Source organism: Notolepis coatsorum (genome assembly GCF_963971535.1).
Source record: "Notolepis coatsorum genome assembly, chromosome: 3".
NCBI lineage: Eukaryota > Metazoa > Chordata > Actinopteri > Aulopiformes > Paralepididae > Notolepis > Notolepis coatsorum.
The window spans coordinates 165285728-165311076 of record NC_140167.1 but is presented as its reverse complement, the minus strand read 5'-3'; the positions used below and the strand labels follow the sequence as shown (position 1 = coordinate 165311076).

Below are 25349 nucleotides of genomic sequence, written 5' to 3'. Positions count from 1 at the left end.
CTGAATCTCTGGGTGGTGCCGCAGGAATGTTCTTTGTTGCGCACTCTCTAGGGTAATGCAGTCATCTATGTTGGGGTCTGTGGAGGCGACAGTGCTCAGTCCACAGAACATAGGCTTCTTGTTCTCAGCCTCCTCGTTACTTGCTTCCCTCGGGGTGGGCGTAGGCCAATCTCCTTCCGGGAGCTTGAGGAATGCTGGTCCGTCACTGTAGATGTTGCGACGGGTTAGGTCATCCAGGGACATTCCCCGGGTGATGACGTCAGCTGGGTTGTGTTTGGTGTCCACATACCGCCAGCTTGCTTCTTCTGTTAATTCTTGAATCTCTGTGACTCTGACTCCCACGAAGACTTTGTATCTGCATGAATCAGACTTAATCCATGTGAGTACTGTCGTGGAATCTGACCACAAGATTGTTCTATGCACCGGAATGGTGAGTTCACGTTGGATTAACGTGGCTAGATGCGCTCCTGCGAGGGTTGCGCAGAGCTCTAGACGTGGGATAGATTGTTGCTTACGTGGGGCTATTCTTGAGCGGGCCAGTATGAAAGCAGTGTGTATCTTTCCTCCCATCTCTTGGGCACGCGAATAGGCAACCGATCCGTAGGCTACTTCGGAGGCGTCGCTGAAGACGTGTAGCTCAATCTTGCATGTCTCTGGCCTCACTGTGGATGGGAAGTAGCTGCGGCGTATATTGACACCTGGGAGTGAGCGGAGTTCCGTCTCCCACTCTCTCCATGTTGAGGCAAGGTGTGCGGGTATTGGGTCGTCCCAGCCCTGGTCCTTGTCCCATAGTGCTCGTACAATCATCTTTGCCCTGGTGGTGTAAGGTAGAATACATCCCAACGGGTCATATTGTCTGGCGAGTGTTCTGTACACACTCCGTCTGGTGGTCGGTATCGCCGCCGACCTTCCTTGCTCTGGAGCCAAGGGTTTGTGTCTATAGTGGAGCGAGTCTGTTTTGAAGCGCCAGACTAATCCTAGTGTCATTTCTTGGGCTTCTCCTGGGATTGTCGCCATCCAGGTCTCGCTGCTGGCAGCCTTGTCCGCGGAGGAGAGGCTGCGCAATACGTGCGGGTCGCTGCTGGCCCACTGCCTGAGATCAAAGCCGCCTTTTATTAGGGAGGCGCGTAACTTGATTAGGAGAGCCTCGGCTTCTTCTTGAGTCGAGACGCTTTGTAAACAGTTGTCCACGTAGAAACTGTTCTTCACACTGTGTTGGACCTCTTCATCTGCTGCTGGGTCCTCTGTGACGTGTTTCTGTAGTGCAAATGTAGCACAGCACGGGCTGCATGTGGTTCCGAAGGGGAGTACTTCCCACTGGTAGATGGATGGGTTCTCATCTCCGATCTTCTCTCTCCATAGGAACCGTAGCAGAGGCTTGTCCTCCTCTACTAGTCTCACCTGCAAGAACATCCCTTTGATATCCCCGCTTATAGCCACCTTGTCCTGGCGGAAGCGCAGTAGCACGCCTAGTAGGGAGGGGCCGAGTGTGGGGCCGGGCAAGAGCTCTTTATTCAGATTTTGGGATCCGATCTAGTAGCTGCAGTTAAACACAATGCGATCCTTGCCGTTGTGATGGACCTTGTGATGCGGCACGTACCATGATTCGGTCGTCTGATCGGCCTCTTTAATGTCAATCTTTGTTACGTGTCCCGCTGTGATTAGCTTCTCAATCTCAGCTCGGTACACACTCTCTTGAGCGGGGTCTTTGGCTAGGCGCCGCTCTGTGTTCAGTAGATAGCGCTCCGTGGCGTCTTTCTTTGCGTGAAAGGTGGGCATTCCCTCTCGCCTCAGGAGTGGAGTTGCGTATCTCATCACTCCGCCGACTGTGACTCTCTTTGTCCCCTGCTCGAGTAGGTTGATGGCGTAAATGTCTTCTTTAGAGCGAATGTCTTTCTTTTCGTTCTTAAAGGGCATTGTCTCTAGGGTCCATAGCCTCTCGACATGCTGCAGGAGAGTGGTGTCTTCTTCTGTCGTTCTGGAGTGGAAGCAGCTAGTGGCTGCTGTTCGGTTGAGAGATTTAGCGAGGGGGCCTTGTAATGTCCATCCTAGGCGGGTCTCGACTGCTGCAGGACAGCCTCGGGGGCCTGTATGGACCCGGTCAATCGGGACTATGAGTTCTGCATGGTCGGAGCCTATCAACAGGGTCGGGATAGCGCCGTCTATGAGCGGGATAGGTAATTGGCGCAGGTGCACATATTTATCCATCAACTTGGTGACAGGGTAGGTGTACTGCGATAGTCCTATTTCTTGGCTGGTGAAAGCATTTGTGATCTTGTACCGTCGCTCTGTCCGAATCGTCATTTCGTTCTTGCTCCCCCGCAGTCCCAGCTGGGTCGCAGCGGAGGCGAGCAGAAGGGTCTTCTCTGACCCGTCATCAAGGACGGCGTAAGTGTCCATGACTTTATCTTGGTAGCTCAATGTCACACGGACTACCTTTAAGAGCACTTGAGCTCCGTTGCTGCTGGCGGGGTCAATGTACATGACACTTGCCTTGGTGCCGCTCCGTGGTGCAGGTATAGGCCGTCTTCCGTTACTATCGTGTAGTATATCTAGATGGGCTCCATCGCACCGGCTGCACCTTTTCTTTAGGCGGCATTCGGCTGCCATGTGGGGCCGCGCACATCGATAACAGCGCCGGTTGGACTTTATCCATTGACTCACTTCTTCTGCATTCATCTTTGTGAATGAGTCGCATTGTGACAGCCAGTGTTCTTTCTCACAGTAGGGACACGCTATCTTCCACTTCTCTTTTCTCGAGGGGGTGCTGTGACTCCTACTGCTCGGTGCTGACTCTGATTGGTGCATGACAGTCACCGATCTTCTTCCATCATTTATTCTCCTGGGTCCCTCTCTGGAGCTTGGCGTGCTCCGCCCGAAGGTGTCCAGTCGTAAGCTGCTGACCTCTCTCGCCAGGAAGTCGGCCAGATCAAGGAGGGATGGCTCGGGGCCGTCGGGATCTCGGTAGTCCCTCTGCCGCCTAAAGCGCTCCTGTCTTGCGGGTGGCAGCTTCTCCAAAATCCTCTCAACGTTAGAGTTGGCGTATAGCTCATGCATGCCCTTCTCCCGTTGAGCTCCCAGCATCCCCACCAGGGACTGCACTTTGATTGACAGGTCGTCTAGTGAGCGATTGTCTGTGGCTGGGGGTAGGCGGTCAATATGCCTTATCTCCTGGATTACGTAATCCCATATACGTCCATATCTCTGATCCAGCGCTGCAAGGGCCGCTGTGTATGGGGTCGAGGAGGTAGCATAGGCTAGCGCTATATTGTGCGCTCGCGGTACTTTCAGGTGCTTCAGTAATATTGCATACTTGTGGCGTTCATCAGCGACATCCACCATCATTGTCTCTAAGCACATCCGGAGCTCCGTGTACTGTGCTCGACTCTCATAGGCGAAGTCTGGGAATGACGGTGTGGCGTTGTATGACGCCGTGGATGGCTGATACATCGGCGAGCGTTGGGGGAGAGACCTCCTGGGCGAGTCCCCTCTTGCGCCTCGCTGTGGGCTGGTACTGGCAGGGTACCATGGCCCGCTGGTCCAGGTACTGTTCCTCGGGGCTGGTCGTGCGTCGTGCTCACCCGTGAATAGAGTCGGGGGTCTGTAGCGCAGCGCCGCGGGGGTATAGCCTGGACTGTATGGGACCTCCTGGTCCGGTGGAGTACTGTGCTGTCGTCGGGCTTGGTTCTCCTCTTCTCCCTCTTCTTCCTCTATCAAATCTTCCAGATCCTGTAATCGTTTATTTAGCTTCTCCGCAGTGTATGCCGCTCCTTCCTTGTAGCTGGGTCTCGCTTGGACCGGTATGGGAAGGGGGTCTGCGGGGGGTCTAGACTCGGTCTGTTGGTCAAGTTCAGGGTCGCTTGCTCGTTGCGGTGACGCTGCTCTTTACTGTTGTCTCGACGAGTTCCTTGAGCCCCTGGCGGAGGGAGAGGGAGTTGTCCTTTTGATCAGCTGCTCCATTATCTGCGTTTGTAGCTTGTCGCGCTCAGCTTGTATCCTGTCGCGCTCGGCTTCGCGCTGGATGAGAGCGAGTTCGCGCTCTGCGTCTCTTTGGGCACCGGCAGCGGCACGCTGGGTGTCTGCTCGGTCTCTTGCCATATTCTCTTCCATCTGAATGCGTCTCATCTCCAGGCGTATGCGCTCTTCTTCGCTCCGTTGTTGCGCTTGGAGTTGTTCGCGCTCGCTAAGCGTCTGTGCTTGGAGTTGTTCGCGCTCGCTAAGCGTCTGTGCTTGGAGCCGATCGCGTTCGGTAGAGGCTGTCAGGCTGACGAGGAATGCCTGTTGTAGTGTCCTCTCCGCTTCGCTGGGGGAAGGCGGTTGTGGAGGTGAGCCGCTCCTGCGTGAGCCGCTCCTGGGGGTACTCGTTGGGGAGTCCTGGAGCTCTAGTTCCTCGGCGCTCTCCTCCTCTTCTTCCGTGCAGAGTTCTCTCTCTGTAGGGTTGTCTTCCTCCCGGGGCTGGTCGGGGACTACTTCTTGAGTAGTGGCGGGGGGTAAAGGCATGTCAATTCCCTCCTGGTCCCCACCGTGAGCTTGGTCAGTTACATTAGGACCTACTAGGGCCTCTGTGGTCGGGGGAACCTGCTCGTTAAGGTCAGACATAATTTTACTTTCTACTTTTACCGCGCTTACCATTTGTCGAAGGCTAGGTAGTTGACTGACAGTGTAAGCCTCTAAGTACTGAGGTGTCTGTCGTCTGCGCCGCGGGCGTTCTAGGTTAGGAGGATCGTTTCGTGGAGTGTTCATCATAGGCCATTTCGATATTAATAACACTATATTAATATTACACTAGTTACCCTCCGGCTCGAAGGACCAATTGTAACTGAGGGGTACAATTCCCTGACTGTATTGTTAGATATGATATTTAATACCACTACCTCATGTACTTTAACTTCTGGCCACCCAGTACAAGATATAAGTATGATGAACACTTTCCCACCTGATGAAACGAATCCACACAAATGTACCAAATCGAAGGTTTAATACAGCAAAGGGTGTATACAACGATCACTTAATTACATTTATGATTTGAAATATGGAATATGCACTTTTATGGCAAATGAGTATTCGTAGGTAAATCAACATTGAATGTCCAATCTCTGGTTGCGCAGGGAGTAAGTATACAACCTGGAATATTTAGGAAAACGATAGCGATGGTACTTAGATGATTATAGCTGGATACACTAAGGGGGGGGGGGTGTCGCTGGTTGTAAGACAGTAGGAGGGGGGGGTTAGAGAAGCCGCTGGCGGTATCCCATCTGGCCGACGGTGTCTTGGGAGAATCCAAAGTCTTGGACACGGTGCCCACAGAACCTCGGACCGCAGACGAATACAGCTGGACCCTCTGTGGAACGGTATCTGCCGGTCCACAACGGAGAGACGTGAGGCGACCTCACGTGTAGAGCGCCGTCTCACCTGGAGTCCTCTCCGGGGGGTAATTCCAACACTCCGCAGTGTTGGCCTTTATCCATGGAATAATCAAAGCACACAAAGCATAATCCAAGCCGTGGAAGGCTCGCCGTCGTCCGGGTAGAGTAATCCAATATACAGGTCCAGTCGCTCTTGGCCCGGAGCTCCTCGGATGCAATCACCACTAGGGGTCTGACCAGCCTGGTTAAGCGTCCAGATAACGTCAGGAACGATGGGGGTACTGATAACTGTAGAACTCTAACCGAACGATGCACCATACATAAATAGACTATTATTAGCTTAATAGAATACGTCCAACTCGACGGTATGGTGCCAAACTATGACCATTCAACTATTAATCTACACGATATCTCAATGCCTATTCTGGGCCAAGTAGGCCTTACTACACCGCACGTGCGTCGTGGGGAGGCTTTTGCGTCTGTCACTCTGTTGGAGGGTAAAGAACTGGACTAAAAGAAAGTTCTACTTTACTGGCGCCATATATATATATGCGCTATGAACAAATAGTACCATTCGTATTTCGCCCGACATATTACTGCGCGGAACCGGGGGTTGCCTCGACATGTTAGGCGGCACGATTGAACTTGGACCTAGGGGTATGGCAACCTGGCGCCAGGTTCTCGTCCAATGGTAGAATGAAACTATTATGGGCTGTTTAGTAGAAACGGGGATATTCAATGCATATTGTACAAGGAATATACAGGGGATATCAAACGATATACAAATACAATTAAATATATATATATAAATAAATATACATATTCGGTTTAATCTGATCCTTCACAACATACCTGTACTTTATTCGTGACAATAAACTACTATCTATCAGACGTACAGAGTTGTAGTATTAATGTACAGTGATACAGGTACACAGTGATAGCGTAACGTAACCAGCCAAACTATAGCATTAGCAACCAATATTCAGAGAATGTAACAAGAAATCTTACAACAAACTGCATATGATTACGCCTTAGAATAGTTTGGTATTTATCCAAATGTATTATTATTATTATTATTATTTGAAGATTCCTCAATTGCAGACTACTCTCAGGCTGCTAGAGGACATGAGTAGTTGGTGCACCTAGACACTTACAGCCCCAGCAGAAACTGACAAGAAACAGCAGACAAGAATGCATATAAGAGAGAGAGAGAGAGAGAGAGAGAGAGGGTATATAATGACTACTATGGGTACTTTATTGTGGAATAGTGTGAAATAGAATCTTTGGTGTCCATTCAAAACAGCCACACATGCAATGTTACTGTATGATGTGCAATAGAGAACAGAACACACTGACCATTAGATCCTCTCCTCCCGGTTCACAATGGAATCTTTTACTTAAAGGGGAACTATTTTACTATTTCTTTCACTATTTGGGCACTTTTACACAATTCCTGTGAGTCTATGGAACACCTCTGTAATATATATATTTTTTTTATTCATTGTTTTGTATTTCTAATCAAGTCCTCAAAAACAGCATTTTTCTACCTCAAGATCTCGAGCTATTTTGAGCCTGGGCTCCTAAACCACTGTGCAGCGGCGTCGTCCGCCTGAACATTAACATGCAGCAGTGACTATATGACATCACATATAGGCACATTTTCAAACGACTCAGTTCAGTGAGGGTGAATATTGTGAGAGGAGAATTGGAAGAATGCGCCAATATGAGAATTTTGAGACATAGATCATATTAATATAAGTTCACATAGCTAGGAAACAATGCTAAACACTCAAAAAGGCCATTTATAAGATAGTTCCCCTTTAAGAAAATTATTTACGGGCACTTTGGTCATCAAGTGCTTGGGCACCCAAAGCCCCCCCCCCCCCCCCCCCCCCCTCTGCACATGCCTGGATGTTAGTGATAGTGTTCTCTTCTCATGGGTAACCCCCAACCAGGTGTTACAGGCCAAGCCCTGGTTAAACTGGACATTATTCATGAAAGGAATGCTCTGAAGCCACCCTGACAGAATGGGGTCTGAGTGCAATAACTGAATACACTGGTGGGGATGCCACTGATCTGATACCAGCCCTTTCCTATTTGATACAAACACAATGCTCAGAATTAGGGATGCACCGATCCGATGTCGATATCAGATATCGGCCCCAATATGACAAAAATTGCTGGATCGGGTATCGGGAAAATATATATATATATATCGGTATTAAAAAAAATTAAGAAAATAATATAATTATTGTTATTGTTATTATCTGTTAATTTGTTACATTTTGTTTCACTGAGTTAGGAAAGTAATGTTTTATGTCAAGCCTGATGTTGCCTTGCACAAAATAATGATCCCAGTCTCTTCCACACAGTCAGTGAGGCATACAGTTTATTAATTGAACAATGGGTATCGGATTAGTACTCGGTATCGGCCGATACCCAAAGCCCAGGTATCGGTATCGGGACTGAAAAAGTCAGATCGGTGCATCCCTACTCAGAATCACTACCATTCCATGGCAAACCTTTCCAAAATGCTGTCTTACAGACGGTACAGTATTGTTTATCTACGTCTGTTTTGAATTACTTTTAGAACTGACGGATATGTTACCATCCACAAAGCCGTTGGTTCTGCAAAGGCACAATTATGTTACACTCTCGAAAGAAATTAATTGGCTTACAATCATTTATCATATTTAATACACCTGTTAAAATTGTCATGTACTCCCTATAATACCAGAGCTTCTCACCATATCTCGAATTCGATTTTTAATTTTTGGTCCCCTTTCCCAGTTACCCTTCTAGAGGCCCTTTTGTCCTCTCACCAGGCCGTCATTGAAAATAAGAATGTGTTCTTAATTGACCTGCCTGGTTAAATAAATAATCTAATTTCTAATCTAAAAGTAAACAAACGGACCTACTGTCAAATTTGGATCCACTCGGCGACAGCTGGTCGATGTAGCCGCAGCCTCATATTATGACCTTCAGGTCAAGGTCAAGTTTATTAGCATGTCCCAAACTGGGCAATTCATGTTACAGCAGATAATAAGAACTCCAAAAAACACAGTAAACATACATAAACAAGAAGAACATAGACAGACATATACATGGTCACAAGATCAGATAATGATAACAGTTAAGTAAGCAACTACAACCATCCTGTTACGATTAGAACGTTTAGATGGCATGGTGTTGTGTAGAACCCAATTGCAGCATAGACACGAGGAGAGGATAGACAGGAGGCGGAATGCGTTGGTTGCTCTTTCACAATAACGTGCACTTTATTGTGACACATGGAGCGTTATAAGAAAAGAAACACTTTGAAATAAGGAAAAGAAAAGAGAGACCGTAGTCTCAAAAACTATATAAGCACAACACTAACAAGTACTCACGACAGTGAACAGGAAACAAAAGTAATGACCCAGCAAGGAATGCTGGGCAGACAACATTTAAATACACAGACTAATTAGCAGTGTTGTGCTAGTTACTGAAAAATAGTAACTCAGTTACTTTACTAGTTACTTCATTTCAAAAGTAACTCTGTTACTTTACTAGTTACTTACACCCAAAAGTAATGCGTTACTGTGAAAAGTAACTATTTAGTTAAAAAAAGATTGCTCCCATGCCCTTACAGATACTCAAAATTGGTTGATCAACTTCACAGTTTTCATTCACATCACTGAACTCTGCTAAGCAATGTGGTCTATACAAACATAAATCTGACACAAACACAAATGTTGTCCCGAGTCCCGACGTAATAAGAAATGCGCCGTGCCTAATTGTATCGCCGCTTAGGTTGAAAAAACAGCCTTGATGTCGCTGGAGTGTTTCATTATAACCATCTTGCAACGTTGTTTAAGATATCAATCGTACATTGCAACGTTAGAATAGTTAGGATATCAATTGTGCATGAAAGGACTATATTTATATTGTTTGATTAGTATTGATGAGATTCCCTGGCAGATTCGTACAGTCAAAATCCGTTGATCAACTTGAGTTTCCATTCATTTGCATTCACATCACTGCACTCACCAAAGTCTGCGGTGGTCGAGATGTAACGTTAGTCCAGCCCCTCAAACATTTTCTTTATCTCATTTGCATGTTGTATTCTCTCTCCAAGTAGTTGGAAAAAGTGTTCCGTCCCATTTGCTGTGTGTCGCCTGGTATCATGCTAACTACTGTAGACCCCTGAAAGCGGGTGGCGAGTGGCTTTGGATGAGTCCTGGTCGTTAACGTTAGACTCCGCTACTAGCTTCGTTGAAGCATGGGCAGTAGATAGTATCTTTGAGCCAAAACACAAATGACATTTAACTAAAACGTTATTTTCTTTGTGCTCGACAAAAGAGAAATAGTGAGAATATCCATGTGTACAAACGCGAGTAGCTGGGCGCTGCCATGACAGTCAGGAGGACTATAGTAAACAAAACACGCCCACAGCACAGCCTGTCCCCGCAGGTGAGTGACACACAGACAGGAGTCAGGAGGACTGCGCTGGATCACTACCGCTCGCTATCAATCTACATAAAAATAATGCAGTAACGAACCATTCAGTAACGCTAACGCCGTTACTGAATTTCAAAAGTAATGTGTTAAAGTACTAGTTACCGCCAACGCGTTAGTCCCAACACTGCTAATTAGAGACATGAGAGTGATTAGTAGATTAGACACAGATGGGGTAATGACTAAACAGAAAACATAACGGGGTTAATACACTGAAACAGGAAATTAATTAATTAATTCATTCATTAATAAAAACAAGACAACAAAGATGCACACACTGAACTAGGCCACCTGGTGGCTGAAAGACGCAGTTCAGGAGTGGGAAATGTCCATGGACAAATGGGAGTTGTGGAGCAGGACCGGGGGGAACGTTACACCATCCACCCACCCACCCACCTCAAAGCTACCTCCTCATGCTTCCTTTATGTATGGCACGAATGGAGGTAGGTATAAATGAGAATTCATACCTATTGTTTTTAGCTGCAGGGGTCTCTAAACGTTGGCCGGAAGGCAATAATTGATATTCCGGATTTAAGGGGTGAGAGCTGTCTGCTCTAATAGATCAGCAGAGTCATTCTAACAGTATGTACTCTTCAAAGAGTACACCCTTTAAATAGATAGCGGGCAGTCCACCCATACTACGTTTTGTGACTTTTAGGAAACATAGTAGTTTAACGTCGAGTCGGGACGGCGTTGGCGGGGAGACGGCAGAACTCCGTCCCGGGCCAGCGGAGGTACCGTACTGTACGGCAGGTTACAGAGGAGAGGAATTACTCAACTATGCCACCATTCAAGCGATGACCTTCTGGTGTCCTTGCGAGAGGTGTGTGCGGTGGCGGCAGGGTGAGTGTGAGGCACTCTGTGTGACGGCGCCTCGCGTGTTAGAGAGCTGTTCCTGCTGAGCCGCTGGTGAACATAGAAGCTTCTGGCCGCTCATAAGTCACTATCAGGCACAAAAGGAGAGTGACTTATCCCCTCTCTATCATAGGAGATACTGCTCATCGTGCTGGCATTTAGTGAACCCTGGCACCAACTGACGACCTCCCCCCGCCCCCCAATGCCCTTTAGAGTATTTGAACAGGCAGCGTCTTTGTAGTGTGAATCCAGTGTTTTAGAAGGTGCTCTTTGGATAAAGGGGAGCCAGTTGAAAAAACAAAGAAATTCCAGGCACTCTTCAAGTATATAAAAAAGCTTTCATTAGTTGCTTAGTTCATAATAGAACAATTAAAAAACCAACGTGTTTTGGCCTCTCTATTGGCCTTTTTCAGGGCATACAAACAAACAAATGGGTGAACTGAGCTATATTCTAAAATGGAGGCTGTGCTAATTGCTCTATCAAGCTCAGGTGTGAGCACTTAGTCAGCCCTTTAGAGTATACTGTACATCCAGCCCTTTTGAAAATATACCACCAAAGGAATATCTTTCTACATCAAAGTTGAGACATATAGACCTGCAGCGCAAGGTGTGGTGGAAAGTAGCCGAAGCTGAATAACTTACTTAGTCAGAAGAGACCTGGTTAATACAGTTTATTAACTCAGTCAAAGTATCAATACAAAAATAGTTAGAGTAGGCTGGATGACTCTCAATGAGGTGACTAGCTGGGACACCCGGAGTGAGAGAACCCCCCCTGAATGAGGAACATCTTTATACAAAACGAGAGCGGGTGGGGGTTCAATGGACTGAACATCTGGGGAAGGTGAAGGACTGGGGGTTGGGTAGATAGGAAGGAGAGATGAAAGAGAGAGAAGGAATGGGAGGAGGGGTGAAGGAAAGATGGGTGAGAGAGATTAAAGAGAGAGGGGGGAGTTTTATCTACCACAATGGTAAACCATCCCATCAATTCACGTTCAATTCGGTGAATTCAGAAAGATTTTACATGAAAAGGTTGTACTATCCAACCTACTGCCAACCGCCAACAACAATGGATGTTCCGTCATGAGCAAGTCAACTTCTGTGACTTTTATCTAGCGGAATTGACTGAACTGAAAGGGAATCCAGCCCTCACTACAGCGGACGTCGAGACTTCTCGTTCAAGTGTCGTCTTCAGATGAGCCGCTTTTATTATATATATTGGAATGATCAGATAATCCTCTTGAAGTCCACAGCGAGTAAAGTGTGTCAATCACAATCAAACAGTATTTTCCCTCTCAACTTCAAAGTGGACTTGAGTCGGGACTGGCAGTCATTGGGCGTAAATAATTTATCAGAGCTAGCGAGACAACTGACGTGCCGACCCAAGGCGGATATGTCCACAGAGGAAAGGCCTTTTCATAATCCTCAGACTGGAATGATTAGATCAATATTACACAGCGGTCATATTGTCTCACTATATGCGGTTGACAACTATGTGTAATTTTGTCATTGCAAGTCAAATTTACACTTACATCCTTGGGCTCTGTCCATCAATCTGCCCACAGATTCATCACTAATGATAGATATACGACACTCATCACTGTGTCCTTTATGAGAAGGTCGGTTGGTCCTCTCTGACGGAGAGGCGCAATAAACACTGGTGTTTGTTCATTTTTAACCACTTAAGCCTGAGCGGTCTGGTACTGGGCAGACAATAATTTCACACCATAAATAGATCAATACAGTCCGTATTAATTAATGTAGCATTTCTTTTTCAAATGTAGCCAAGAGTAAAGACCCTAACCCTATCAGAACAGCAGTCAAAGTGTATATTTTCAGCACTATGTTTGTTTACCAATGATTTCAAATGTTATATGAATACGTATGAGTTTATAGAATTCTCAGCGCATTGAGTCAGAAACCGGCGGATATTGACGCAAGGAAATGGCACAGTCAAACGTGAGTGTAGTCCTATGAAAGAAGAGACCTAGGGCTTTCGAATTTCATAAAACTACACTACCCAGCTCCGGCCAGCCCCTGTCAAACTTGGAGCAGTCTGGCGCAGAATAATATTTGTACGCTATTTTTCGTGAGTATGTCTCATGGGTCGAACAAACCTGAACGTTATTGCCATGAAATAGAACGTAGTTTGTTTGAGCATTTTTTCATTACAAAAAAGTAACTGTACTTACAATAGATTTCATTCACAGTCTTTGCTGCCCTGTTACGGGTGCCTGGTGGTACTAAATCCAGATTGAACTCTGCCATTGGAAAGATGAGATCCATAGATGTATGACTTGGCCATAATAAGGTCATTCATAGGCCTGATATTCTATATTCATTTTTAGGATTGCATGTGTCCGGATGGCAGAATTCAGTACTGTATCTACATAAAAACCCTGTAAATCATCTGCCCTTTATTCATTTGCTTAGATTTTTTGTACACTTGATCTCACGTCTGGTCAATGTTAGCATGGTGTTATTCACCGTCAAAGATGGATTTTTATTTTTATAATAATAATTTATATTCTCCTTTGGTTCATTACAATTTACTCAAGCATAGTAACAGACACAATATTTCTGATAATACGTGGGAATACATTCCCTGAGGTCCATAGATTATCCCTAGATACCAAGAACATGCAAATAGCGTTGTAGAAGTGGAGCAATTTTCCATTTACTTGGGTATGTACTTTTAGGCGAATTTTCTGAAAATATGGCTAGGGCTTAAGAGGTTAATTAAGGCCCTTATTGGTAAGCTACCTCCTTACACTACATCATTATTGGAATGGAATTGTGGAACCTATGGAACCCATTCTAGTGACTGGCTGGTCCTTAAGGTCCCCTGAGTTTGCTTGGAACAGGGTAAACCTGCTTTTTGCTATGATGCCCCTCTAGCTCATGGAATGAACTCCAACAGTCCGCTGGAGATTCTCCCCTCTTGAGATTCTCTTTACCTCGTCTTGTTGTGTTATTGTTATGATTTTATATGCTGTGTGATTTTGTATGCTTTGCTTATTTATGTATGTACACTCGACGTGACTGTAAATGAGGGAAACCTCGGTTGCCTTTCGAGTTTAAATAAAATGTTAAATAAAATTCTGTTCAGCCCCTTACCGAATAATCTAACGAGCGGCTCTGTCCATTTCCTTTCAAGGGAAAAACGACATATTTGGAGAAATGATCCATCTCTATGCCAAGCCTGGGAAGTCCAACGCTGACGTGCGAGCGCTGAGCTACTGTGACCTGCACACCATCCAGAGGGAGGAGCTGCTGGAGGTGCTGGACATGTACCCAGAGTTCGCAGACTTCTTCCTCACCAACCTGGAGCTGACGTTCAACCTCAGAGAAGACGACGTCAAGGTGGGTCCTGATGCCAAGAGGCCGCTACACTATTCACCCACTGGTGTCGTTTCTCAGACACAGCAATAGGGAGGTGTAGTCTGACGTCACTGGTTGTTCCACCTGTATATAGAGATTTATCATTGGGGAAATGGATTATCGGCTATTGTAACAATTCTTCCGCATGGACATTGAAAAGCTTTCCATTTTTGCACAAAATGAGTTCTCTTCTATCAATGCAATGACGCAATGACGTAACCACTACACCTCCCTATAGACCACTGCGCTTCTGCTTCACATTGAGCTCATGGAAGAGTGGATGAGATGAGAGCCTTGTATAGAGCTGTCCCCGAAGCCTGTTTTTGGGCTTCGAACTTCGTCAGGGTTTTTCAAACGGACGCTCGAACCTTCGTTTATAAATATAATAATCTAAATATATATATATATATATATTATTTTTTTATCCTCAAACTAAATCCTCAATTTAAGGGCGGCTGATTGGCGCAGTGGGCAAGGCGCTCGCCACTAACGCAGGAGATGCTGAGTTCGAGCCCAGCTCTCGGCATTGCTACCGGCTGGCCGGTCGCTCATACTAACACAATTGGCAAGTGTTAAAGGTGGGAAAGCCGGTGGGTGGGGATTGGACATTGTGGACAGCGACTCCTACAGGTCGGTTTGGTGACGCCGGTGCGGCAGAAGCAGGAACGTTCTAACAACGTTCAAGACAGGGGAGGGAAGAATTGGATAATACGAAATTGGGATGGGAGTAAAATAGAAAATGGGGAGAAAAAGTGGATAAAAAAATAAAATAACTAAATCCTCAATTTGAATAAAGTGATGAATCTGATTAATGAATGAATCTGATTTTTTTTTATTAAATCATCTTTCTCAGTTTCGTCAACATACATAATCCAAAGCCTAATCTTTATCTGCAACTGTGAAGAAAAACCCCATTGGTTTAAACAGAATGAATAGACATGTAAAAAAAAATATATTAACACTTTAACCGCCGAAAATGCCGGATCTCGTCAGTAGTGGTGGGCCTGATCTCTGCCAACGACGAGAGGGCCTACCTGGAAGAGGTAGAGAATCTGTCACAGTGGTGTCAGGAGAACTGCCTCTCCCTGAACGTCAGCAAAACAAAAGAGATGATTGTGGACTTCAGGAGGTCGGGGGTCAAGGACTACAGCCCCCTCAGCATCGACGGGGCACCGGTTGAGAGAGTGAACAGTTTCAAGTACCTCGGAGCCCACATATCCGAGGATTTGACATGGACCACACACATTGACAGTGTTGTGAAGAAGGCACGACAACGCCTCTACTTCCTCAGGCGCCTAAGGAAGTTCCAAGTCAGTCAGAATATCCTTAGGAACTTCTACTCATGTACAATAGAGAGCATCCTGACTGGCAACATCACCTCCTGGTTTGGGAATAGCACTGCACAAGACCGTAGCAGACTACAAAGAGTGACACGTTCAGCCGAACGCACAATTGGAGGGGGGCTTCCCACACTCCAGAACATTTACAACAAGCGGTGCAGGGGGAAGGCTAAGAGAATTATTAAGGACTCGAGCCACCCGAACAACTGCCTCTTTGAACTGCTGCGGTCAGGCAAGCGATACCGGAGTCTTAAGGCGAGCACAGAAAGACTCAGAAGAAGCTTCTATCCCCAGGCCATCAGGCTGCTAAACGAACAATAAACACTATGCAACAACCATCAAATGCACACAGCACACACCCTCACACGCACACACTCACTTAAACAAACAACACACTGCAGCACCCACTCTCCACACTTTAGATCACACAAACACACTTTATATTTATTGATAAAGGATTTGCACTACAACTCGTACACCTACTGTAAATTGTACCTAAATTGCACCTCATCCCATTTCTGCCTTGCACTATATAGTATTGTATATTAGTACACCGCATAGTATTGTATATTATATGGTAACTCAGTTACGTCTATTCTGCATCGAACATTGTACATATGCCTATACTGAACACTGTGACCTCATTTTTTTTACTTCTAATTTACATGCTATACTATGTTATTCTATTTCATACTTATCTTGTCTTGCACAGTCTCTGGAGCGTAACAGTAAGAAGCATTTTGTATAAAAGTATTCTGTACTTCTGTATGACAACTATTAAAGAAACTTGAAACATTCCTAGCCATGCTCATTCTGCCGAAGACGCCGTAACTCGTCTTTGATGTCAATATTTCAAAAATCTGTCATCGAAATCATATTTCCTTTCCGGAGCCCTGAGACACACTGCTGATCTCCTCTCAACTCTCTAGCGGTTCAAGAGCGCCATCTGGTGGCCGATCGGCAGATCGCCAACCGGATATTAACTTTTGAACCTGTAGTGCTCATCCATATGTGGTCCGGCCACTCGCTATCGTTAGAGAGACTCCGTCTTGATACAGTGAACATCGATCGGTGCAAATAACTCGAAAAAACAACATGATTTGGACATATACTATTATACAACCTGGAAATGGATCTGGCATTTCTCCATCCCATAATAGAAAAAATTCTGTTCCACGCTCATCTGCCAGCGGCGCGAGGAACCACGGTAAGATTCAGCGTTATATTCTAACGTGTTCTTTACTAACTGCTCTGATGAACATATGACCCACTCTGGATGAATCATCTAACGCTGCCCACGGAATTATAAACGATCCCCCGCCCATCCGGTCATCATCAGATGATACGTAGAAACTTCTAGAAGCACGTCCATTTGAAATTTTTTATCTCGCACAGATTCCTACCAAACTGTATTTGATCATCAATATAATGCATTTAGGGCTATAAATCACGTTCTGAAGAAAGCTGCAGAAAACGATAAAAACATACTTATACTTTAGACCATATTTTAGTATGAATATGTGAATGAAAAAGTTTAACGTTGCTACACCCTGAACAATACATATAGGACATTGAATGGGCCATAATAATGGCAATTTAGCAATAGAATTTAAAAAGTTATAGCCCTGCAAAGAAGGGGAACTTCTCCATGTTAAATAGGGCTGGCGAGGGATGGTAAATTATGAATTTAACCCCCGGCGATTAAAGTGTTAAATTTTTTTTAAACATTTTAAAAGAATTATTAAAAAAAAGAAATTCAGGTGGCTGGGTAGCGCAGCGGACTAAGTGCCTGCCTACCACCGCAGAGACACTGGTATCGAATCCAGCTGTCAGCGGTACCTCCGGCTTGGTCGGTCATCCATACTAACACAATTGGCAGTGTTGGCTGGTGGGAAGCCGGTGGGGTGTGTATCCTGGTCGTTGTAAACAGCGGTGTCCTTGACAAAGGCCACAGGCCGAAACGTTATAGTGTTATAGTAAATTAAACTTGGGAACACGGCAGACGGTGTGCTGACTTTTTTTCCACAACCTTACATATCTATTTGAGTCGAGCACCCGTGACTATACTTGGGATGTGCGTGAGTCTTTTCTACTAAGTAGTGTGATCCTCCCACGCGTTACACTTCCCCAGTGAGAGTCCTCGCTGTCAGGTGAAAAGAAGCGGCTGGCTGACTCCACATGTATCGGAGAGGACATGTGATAGTAACTATCAACCCTAGGTCGGCAAGTGGGGGAAAATGTGCGCAATGACCAGGAAGGGAATTGGCATAACGACTAAATTGGGATGGGAGAAAAATACAGAAAAAAGGGGGAGAAAAAGTAGATAAAAAAAATAATAATAATAATTCAAATGTTGATTTAGAATTCGAACGACAACGTAACAAACGAAGGTCCGAACGTTTGGGCTCAGCCCTAGAGCCTTGACATTAAATGGTTGTAGCTACGGCTGTGGGGGTGCTGGAGACATGATCCAATAGACTTTTATATGCCTGAGTCTCCTGAACACGGAGAGACCAATCCCAAGTCGATCGGCACTTTCTCGGCCGTGCTATAGTAACTTTTTCGCACCTACTCCCCAACTCTGCATGCACAGATTGATGAACCTAGAACTCTGGACAATCCAGTAATGTCAAGGCTCTCATCCACATTAATTTATTTTCTCCCCGAGCTCTCTCTCCCATGATTTCAGAATGTCGGAAGTGTTGCGGTGGTCTATTGCACTGTAAACTGTTGTTTTTAAATAGTATTGATGTTGTAATGATAACAATAATGATGAGGATACAGAAACAGGAAGAATGCACCCAGTATGCAATTTCTTTTCTATTTTGTGTCTACATTATAGCTGTGAAGTACTTTGAGCTGCAATTCTTGTATGAAAGGTGCTATACAAATAGTTTATTATTATTATTATTATTATTATTATTATTATTATTATTATTATTATTATTATTATTATTATTATTATTATTATTATTATTATTATTATTATTAACCCATTCTCTGCCGGAGCTTATATCCATCGCTGTCCCCTCTCTGCCAGCACTATTTGTCTATGGAGATGTTCACCTTCTTTGCAGGGCTATAACTTTTTAAATTGTATTGCTAAATTGACATTACTATGGCCCATTCAACATCAATTATCTATCGTTCAGGATGTAGGAACGTTTTACTTTTTCATTCACACATTCATACAAAAATACGGTCTAGAGCATAGGTGTCAAACTCACGGCCCGCGGGCCAAATGTGGCCCGCCACGTCATTTGATGTGCCCCCCCAAGAGCCCTGAAAAAAAATAAAAAATAAAAAAATTTAAACATTAATCTTGGGTTAAAAAATAGTGGCATTAAAATAATTGTGGGTTAATGCGTTAATAAAGCTTTAACTTTGACAGCCTTAGTTATTACACATTCTTACACATACATGTATGTTGAACATCTGAGGTATTGATGAAGTAACAAAGGAAAAAAGCCAAAAGCACAACCCTCAGACATTCTTTGACAATTTTACAGCCCAAAATACAAAAAAGATCCAGGCGGAATAGGTAACAAAGGGTTGAAGAAATATTGTCTGAACTGTCAGATGCAAACTGGCTGTGTGACATAACCGAGCATCTCGCTCAATTGAATAAGAAGCTGTAGGGACGCAAACAAGTCCCACCCAAAACTTGACCAATATAGTTGTGAACTGAGACAACCCTTATTTTGTTATTTTTGAGTACAGTTACAGTTGTGTGTTCATGCAGACACATAATAGCAATTTCATTACGAATTGAAAATGGGGGACCCTGATGTAAACAAGTCGAAAGTCTTTCTCTGGTCTGCATCCCCTTAACAATTGTGTGTATTGAGCTGTACTGTACTGTACCCATTCTGCAATATGTTAATTAAAATGATGATGAATTAAAGTTAATTAAACTATCTTCCATTAGTTGGATGTATGGCCTCTGCAAGGTTGTGTGCAGCCATTTGTTTTTGTAACATCTGCTACATCTGTCCCACGTGTTCTTTGCAGCTCACAGTTGTTAGTTCTGCCCCTCTTGACTGTGACAAAAAGGTTTTGAACAAACTTAATGTCATAGCTTGTATTTGATGATATTATTCTTTGTTATTTACTTGAATGGTTTGATCATTGATTGATGGAGTAATATGGGGTTCTGATAAACTAAAATTATTTGTTAAAATAACATAAGCTAACATATATTTTTACATCTATGCAAATGCATATGCAATATGTGTTAGGGTTTGAAACCGACCTCAACAGCACGGCACAGATAGGTAGTTGAGAGTTAGCCAAACACTAGGGCGTATTTATTTACAGAATCAAAAAGAGTCAAGTAACAGTTCTGAACAACAAAAAAGGAGACTGCCTTCGGCAGAGTTATCTGCGGCTCTGCAGATCCTCTCTGTGTTAGAGGTGGGGAATCGGCGTTGATGCCGTTGCAGCTCTGCAGATACTCCCAGCTCCAACTCGGAGTGGAAACGGAGAAAGAGAGAGAGATCAACAACAGTCCAACAGTACACAGAGGCAGTGCAGTTCAGTCCTCCCTTAGCTGAGTCCAGAACAAAACAAAACGGTACTTCTTCAGTGTTTATCCTAAACACACAATTTAGCTGAGTCCAGTGCAAGCAAAAACGATACTCTTCAGTGTTATCCAAAACACACAATTTAGCTGAGTCCAGTGCAAACAAAAACGATACTCTTCAGTGTTATCCAAAACACACAATTTAGCCGAGTCCAGTGCAAACAAAAACGATACTCTTCAGTGTTATCCAAACACACAAAAACAGATAATCCAAAAAGGGTTTGGTTCCAAAACTCACCAAAGCGCAAACGCGTAAAGCGGGCAACGAGGCGCAGCTCCAAACGGAGGATCAAGATATTAACCAGCGGCAATCCAAAGATGTCCTGGAGGGAAAGTAGACGAGGCACAACAACGGGGGGAAAGCAGGCAGAAGCAGTAGTATTCAAAACGACCCGACATCGATTGAAAGAAGGTCCCAGTATATGAAGCCTCTGGAGTGCTAATCACAAACTATGACAGGTGCGTGATGGAATTGGTAATCGCTCCAGAAGCGTGTGGCGGGGAATGCACCAATAAACACAGTACCTTAAAGGAGCGTGTGGCGGGGAACGAACCAATCCTCACAGTACCCCCCCCTCCACGGGAGCCACCCGGCGACCAGCCCGACCCGGCTCGTCCGGATGGGCACGATGGAAGTCGGTGATCAGGCCGGGGTCCATGATGAGCTGGCGGGAGACCCAGCTCCGTTCCTCCGGGCCGTATCCCTCCCAGTCCACCAGGTACTGGAACCCCGGACCCCGCCGTCGAACGCCCATCAACCGGCCGACCTGCCACTGGGGGTGTCCGTCCACCATCTCGGGAGGAGGCGGGTCCGGAGCAGGAGGCATCAGGGGACTGAGAGAGACAGGCTTAACCCGGGACACATGGAAAATGGGGTGAATGCGCATGGACGCAGGAAGCTTAAGACTCACCGCCGCCGGACTGAGTACCTTCAGAACCTCAAAAGGACCGACGAACCAGGGGTTAAGCTTCTTGGCCGAGGACCGAAGCGGAAGGTCCTTTGCAGACAGCCACACCCTCTGCCCAGGGTGGTACGTCGGTGCAGGGACCCGGCGCCGGTCAGCCCCACGACTGGCGTGCTCCGATGACCGGAGCAGCGCAGTCCTGGCGATCTCCCAGACCCGATGGCACCGGTCGAGATGGTCCTGTACGGAGGGAACTGCCACCTCCGACTCCTGTGCAGGGAAAAGAGGGGGTTGGTAGCCCAGGGAAATTTCAAAAGGCGAGAGGCCGGTGGCGGAACTGACCATGGAGTTGATGGAGTACTCGACCCAGGGAAGCAAATGGCTCCAAGAAGCGGGTTTCTCGGCAGCCACACACCGAAGAGCAGACTCCACGCTCTGGTTCATCCTCTCCGTTTGTCCGTTAGTCTGGGGATGATAACCAGAGGAAAGACTGACCGTTGCCCCCAATCCCTTGCAAAAAGCCAGCCATACCTGGGAAGTGAACTGGGGCCCCCGGTCCGAGACGACGTCCTGGGGAAACCCATGGAGGCGGAACACGTGGCGTGTCAGGAGGTCCGCCGTCTCGGCCGCCGAGGGAAGCTTGGGAAGGGCCACGAGGTGAACCCCCTTGCTGAACCGATCCACCACGGTCAGTAGGCACGTGTTCCCCTGGGAAGAAGGAAGACCCGTGACGAAGTCCAACGCCACATGGGACCAAGGGCGGCTCGGAATGGGAAGCGGTTGCAATAGCCCGGAGGGTGCCTGGTGGGAGGCCTTGCTGCGGGCGCAGACCGCGCAGGCCAGTACGAACTCCTTGACGTCGTTCCTCATGGTGGGCCACCAGAATCGACGAGCCAGGAAGGAGAACGTGCGATGAACGCCTGGGTGGCAGGCGAACCGGCTGGTATGGCCCCACTGGAGGACCCGGGACCGGACTGAGTCGGGGACGAAGAGGCGATGAACCGGTACATTGCCTGGAGCGCGATGGAAGCGTAGGGCACGCCTTACCACCCCCTCGATGCCCAAGGTGACCACTCCCACCACCCTGGCCTCTGGGAGGATGGGAGTCGGGTCCTCAGTGTTTGGAGCCCCCTTGGAGTGTAACCGGGACAGGGAGTCGTCCTTCGTGTTGCGGGAACCAGGGCGAAACATCAGCGAGAAGTCGAACCGACTGAGGAAGCTGGCCCATCTTGCCTGCCGGCCATTGAGGCGCTTGGAAGCACGGATGTACGTCAAGTTCTTGTGGTCCGTCCAAATGGTTAATGGCTCCTCGGCCCCCTCTAGCCAATGACGCCACTCCTCCAAGGCAGCCACAACCGCCAGCAGCTCCCGATTGCCGATGTCATAGTTCCTCTCGGCAGGGAGGAAACGACGTGAGTAGAAGGCGCACGGATGTACCTTCTGGTCCGTTGCCGACCGCTGAGATAAGATAGCCCCTAGTCCAGTATCCGAGGCGTCCACCTCTACGATGAACTGTCTCTTGGGGTCTGGATGGAGCAAGACCGGGGCGGTAGTGAACCTCTTCTTGAGGGAGCGGAACGCAGCACACGCCGCTGGGGACCAGTCGAACGGCAGGGCGGGAGAGGTTAGCCTGGTAAGTGGTTCCGCCACCTGGCTGTAGTTCCGGATGAATCTTCGGTAGAAGTTGGCGAACCCGAGGAAGCTCTGTAACTCCTTCCGAGAGGTGGGTTCCGGCCACTCCTCCACGGCCCGGATCTTGCGAGGGTCAGCTCGGGTCAAGCCTCTCTCCACGATGAAGCCCAGGTAATCGACGGAGTCGGAGTGAAATCGGCACTTCTCTGCCTTGACGAAGAGCCGATTGTGGAGGAGGCGCTCCAGCACACGGCGGACATGCTGGATGTGTTCGTCGAGGGTCTTGGAAAAAATGAGGATGTCGTCTAGGTATACCACCACAAACTCCTCCAGCATGTCACGAAGGACGTCGTTCATGAGCGCCTGGAATACCGCCGGAGCGTTAGTGAGGCCGAACGGCATTACCAGGTACTCGTAGTGGCCCCTGGGAGTCTTGAAGGCGGTCTTCCACTCATCGCCCTCTCGGATACGGACCAGATGGTAGGCACTCCGGAGGTCCAGCTTGGTAAAGACGGTAGCCTGGGTGAGAGGCTCGAAGGTGGAGTTCATGAGAGGAAGAGGGTACTTGTTCTTAATGGTGATCTCGTTGAGCTGGCGATAGTCGATGCAGGGTCGAAGGTCTCCGTCCTTCTTCCCAACAAAGAAGAAACCGGCCGCCACAGGGGAGGAGGAAGGCCGAATGAGTCCTGCTTCTAAGGACTCAGAGATATATCGATCCATCGCTGCCTTCTCAGGGACGGTCAGACTGTAGAGGCGGCTGCCGGGAAGGGGAGCCCCTGAGCGGAGGTCGATGGCACAGTCGTAAGGCCGGTGAGGCGGAAGGGCCTGAGCCCGGGACTTACTGAAAACCTCCTCGAGGTCGTGGTACTCGGGGGGTATAGTCGAGAGGTCCGGGGGCGGCTCACAAAGGGGGCTCCGGGGCGAGGGACAGGACGCCGCCTGAAGACACTGGGCATGACAGGCGGAGCTCCACCCCCTGATGGTACCGGAGGACCAGGCGATGTGGGGCTCATGCAGCGCGAGCCAGGGCCTGCCCAGGACTACTGGGACAAGAGGGGATCTGGTGATGAAAAACTGGAGTCTCTCAACGTGGTTACCAGCAATGGTGAGAAGGACTGGACAGGTGCGTTGAGTGATGTCAGCCAGGCGGTGTTGGTCCAACGCGAACACCTCCAAGGGTCTCACAAGGACCTCTAGCGGAATGTTGGCCTGGGTAGCAAACTTGAAATCCAGGAAACTCTCGTCAGCACCCGAGTCGATGAGTGCCTCCACCGTCGCCCGTTGGTCCGCCCAGGCCAGGGTGACGCTCATCAGACGACTAGGTGGTGCACGGTTCTGGGAACGAGAAAAACGGCTCACCAGGATCTCCCGGGGTCCCGGCGAGCCTGGTCTTTTGGCCGGGTGGGGCAGTTGGAGATACGGTGCCCATCCCGGCCACAGTAGAGGCAAAGGCCGGACCTGAACCTGGCCTCCCGTTCAGCCGGGCTAAGGTGTGAGCGTCCCAGCTGCATGGGTTCCTCCTCGGGCACCGAACGGGAGGGGAAGGAACCACCAGTTGTGGTGGGAGCAGGACGGACCGCAGTACCGTCACGAGTGCGGGGGGTCTGGGGAACTTCTGGAGGTCCCAGTCGGGCTCTCTCACGCCTTCTCTCCCGGAGGCGTCCGTCGATGTGAATGGCGAGGCTGAATAAGTCCTCGAGGGACTCAGGTTCCTCACGGGTCCCGAGCTGGTCCCTTACAGCGTCGTTGAGCCCCCTCATGAAGGTGAGACGAAGCACTTGATCGTTCCAACCGCTCTCCGTTGCCGCCAGTCTGAACTCCAGCACGTAGTCGGTGACCCCGCCACTGCCCTGCCGGAAGGTGCCCAACCGAGCTCCTGGGTCCTGGCCACGGGCTGGGTGGTGGAAAACCCTGCGGAGCTCTGCCACGAAGTCTGGGTAGGAAAAACAGAAATCAGCCCCCATTGCCCAGGAGGCAGTAACCCACTGTGCTGCCCGGCCTGAGAGCAGGTTAGTCATGTAAGCCACTCGGGCTCCCTCTGAAGTGAATCGGCTGGGTTGATGAAGAAAAACCAACTCACATTGCATGATGAATGTGGCACAATCCTCGAAGTTACCATTGAACAACCGTGGTTCGGAGAGACGGGGCTCCCGAGGTGCGGGATCGGGAGGCACGGGGCCTGCCACAGCTGCGGGTGGTGCTCTGGCCGAGACTCCTGAAGCAGGTGGGGTTTAGTTTCGTTTCTTTAATATTTGTCATACAGAAGTACAGAATACTTTTATACAAAATGCTTCTTACTGTTACGCTCCAGAGACTGTGCAAGACAAGATAAGTATGAAATAAAATAACATAGTAAAATTAGAAGTAAAAAGATGAGGTCACAGTGTTCAGTTTAGACATATGTACAATGTTCGATGCAGAATAGACGTAGTTACCATACAATATACAATACTGTGCAGTGTACTAATATACAATACTATATAGTGCAAGGCAGAAATGGGACGAGGTGCAATTTAGGTACAATTCACAGTAGGTGTACGAGTTGTAGTGCAAATCCTTTATCAATAAATATAAAGTGTAAAGTGTGTTTGTGTGATCTAAAGTGTGGAGAGTGGGTGCTGCAGTGTGTTGTTTGTTTGAGTGAGTGTGTGCGTGTGGGTGTGTGTGCTGTGTGCATTTGATGGTTGTTACAAGCAGGGCGTTAAATGCTTCACTCAGAGTTTGCAATTGGTGAAGAATATCAGCCTGCTGATTACCCTGGGCTGTCTGCAGGGTAGCCAGAGAGCCAAGGGAC

General features: G+C 47.5%; 1 protein-coding gene across 1 annotated transcript in view; it reads left to right on the top strand.

Annotated features, from left to right (window-relative positions):
* kcnh7 (potassium voltage-gated channel subfamily H member 7) overlaps window positions 1-25349 on the top strand; it is a gene marked incomplete at both ends in the record, with an annotated part of 441898 nt that overhangs the window by 381059 nt on the left and 35490 nt on the right. Inside the window, one exon of the mRNA XM_084311424.1 lies at window positions 13873-14078. Within this exon, the coding sequence (XP_084167550.1) occupies window positions 13873-14078 (206 nt within the window). The remainder of the gene's footprint in view (window positions 1-13872; window positions 14079-25349) is intronic.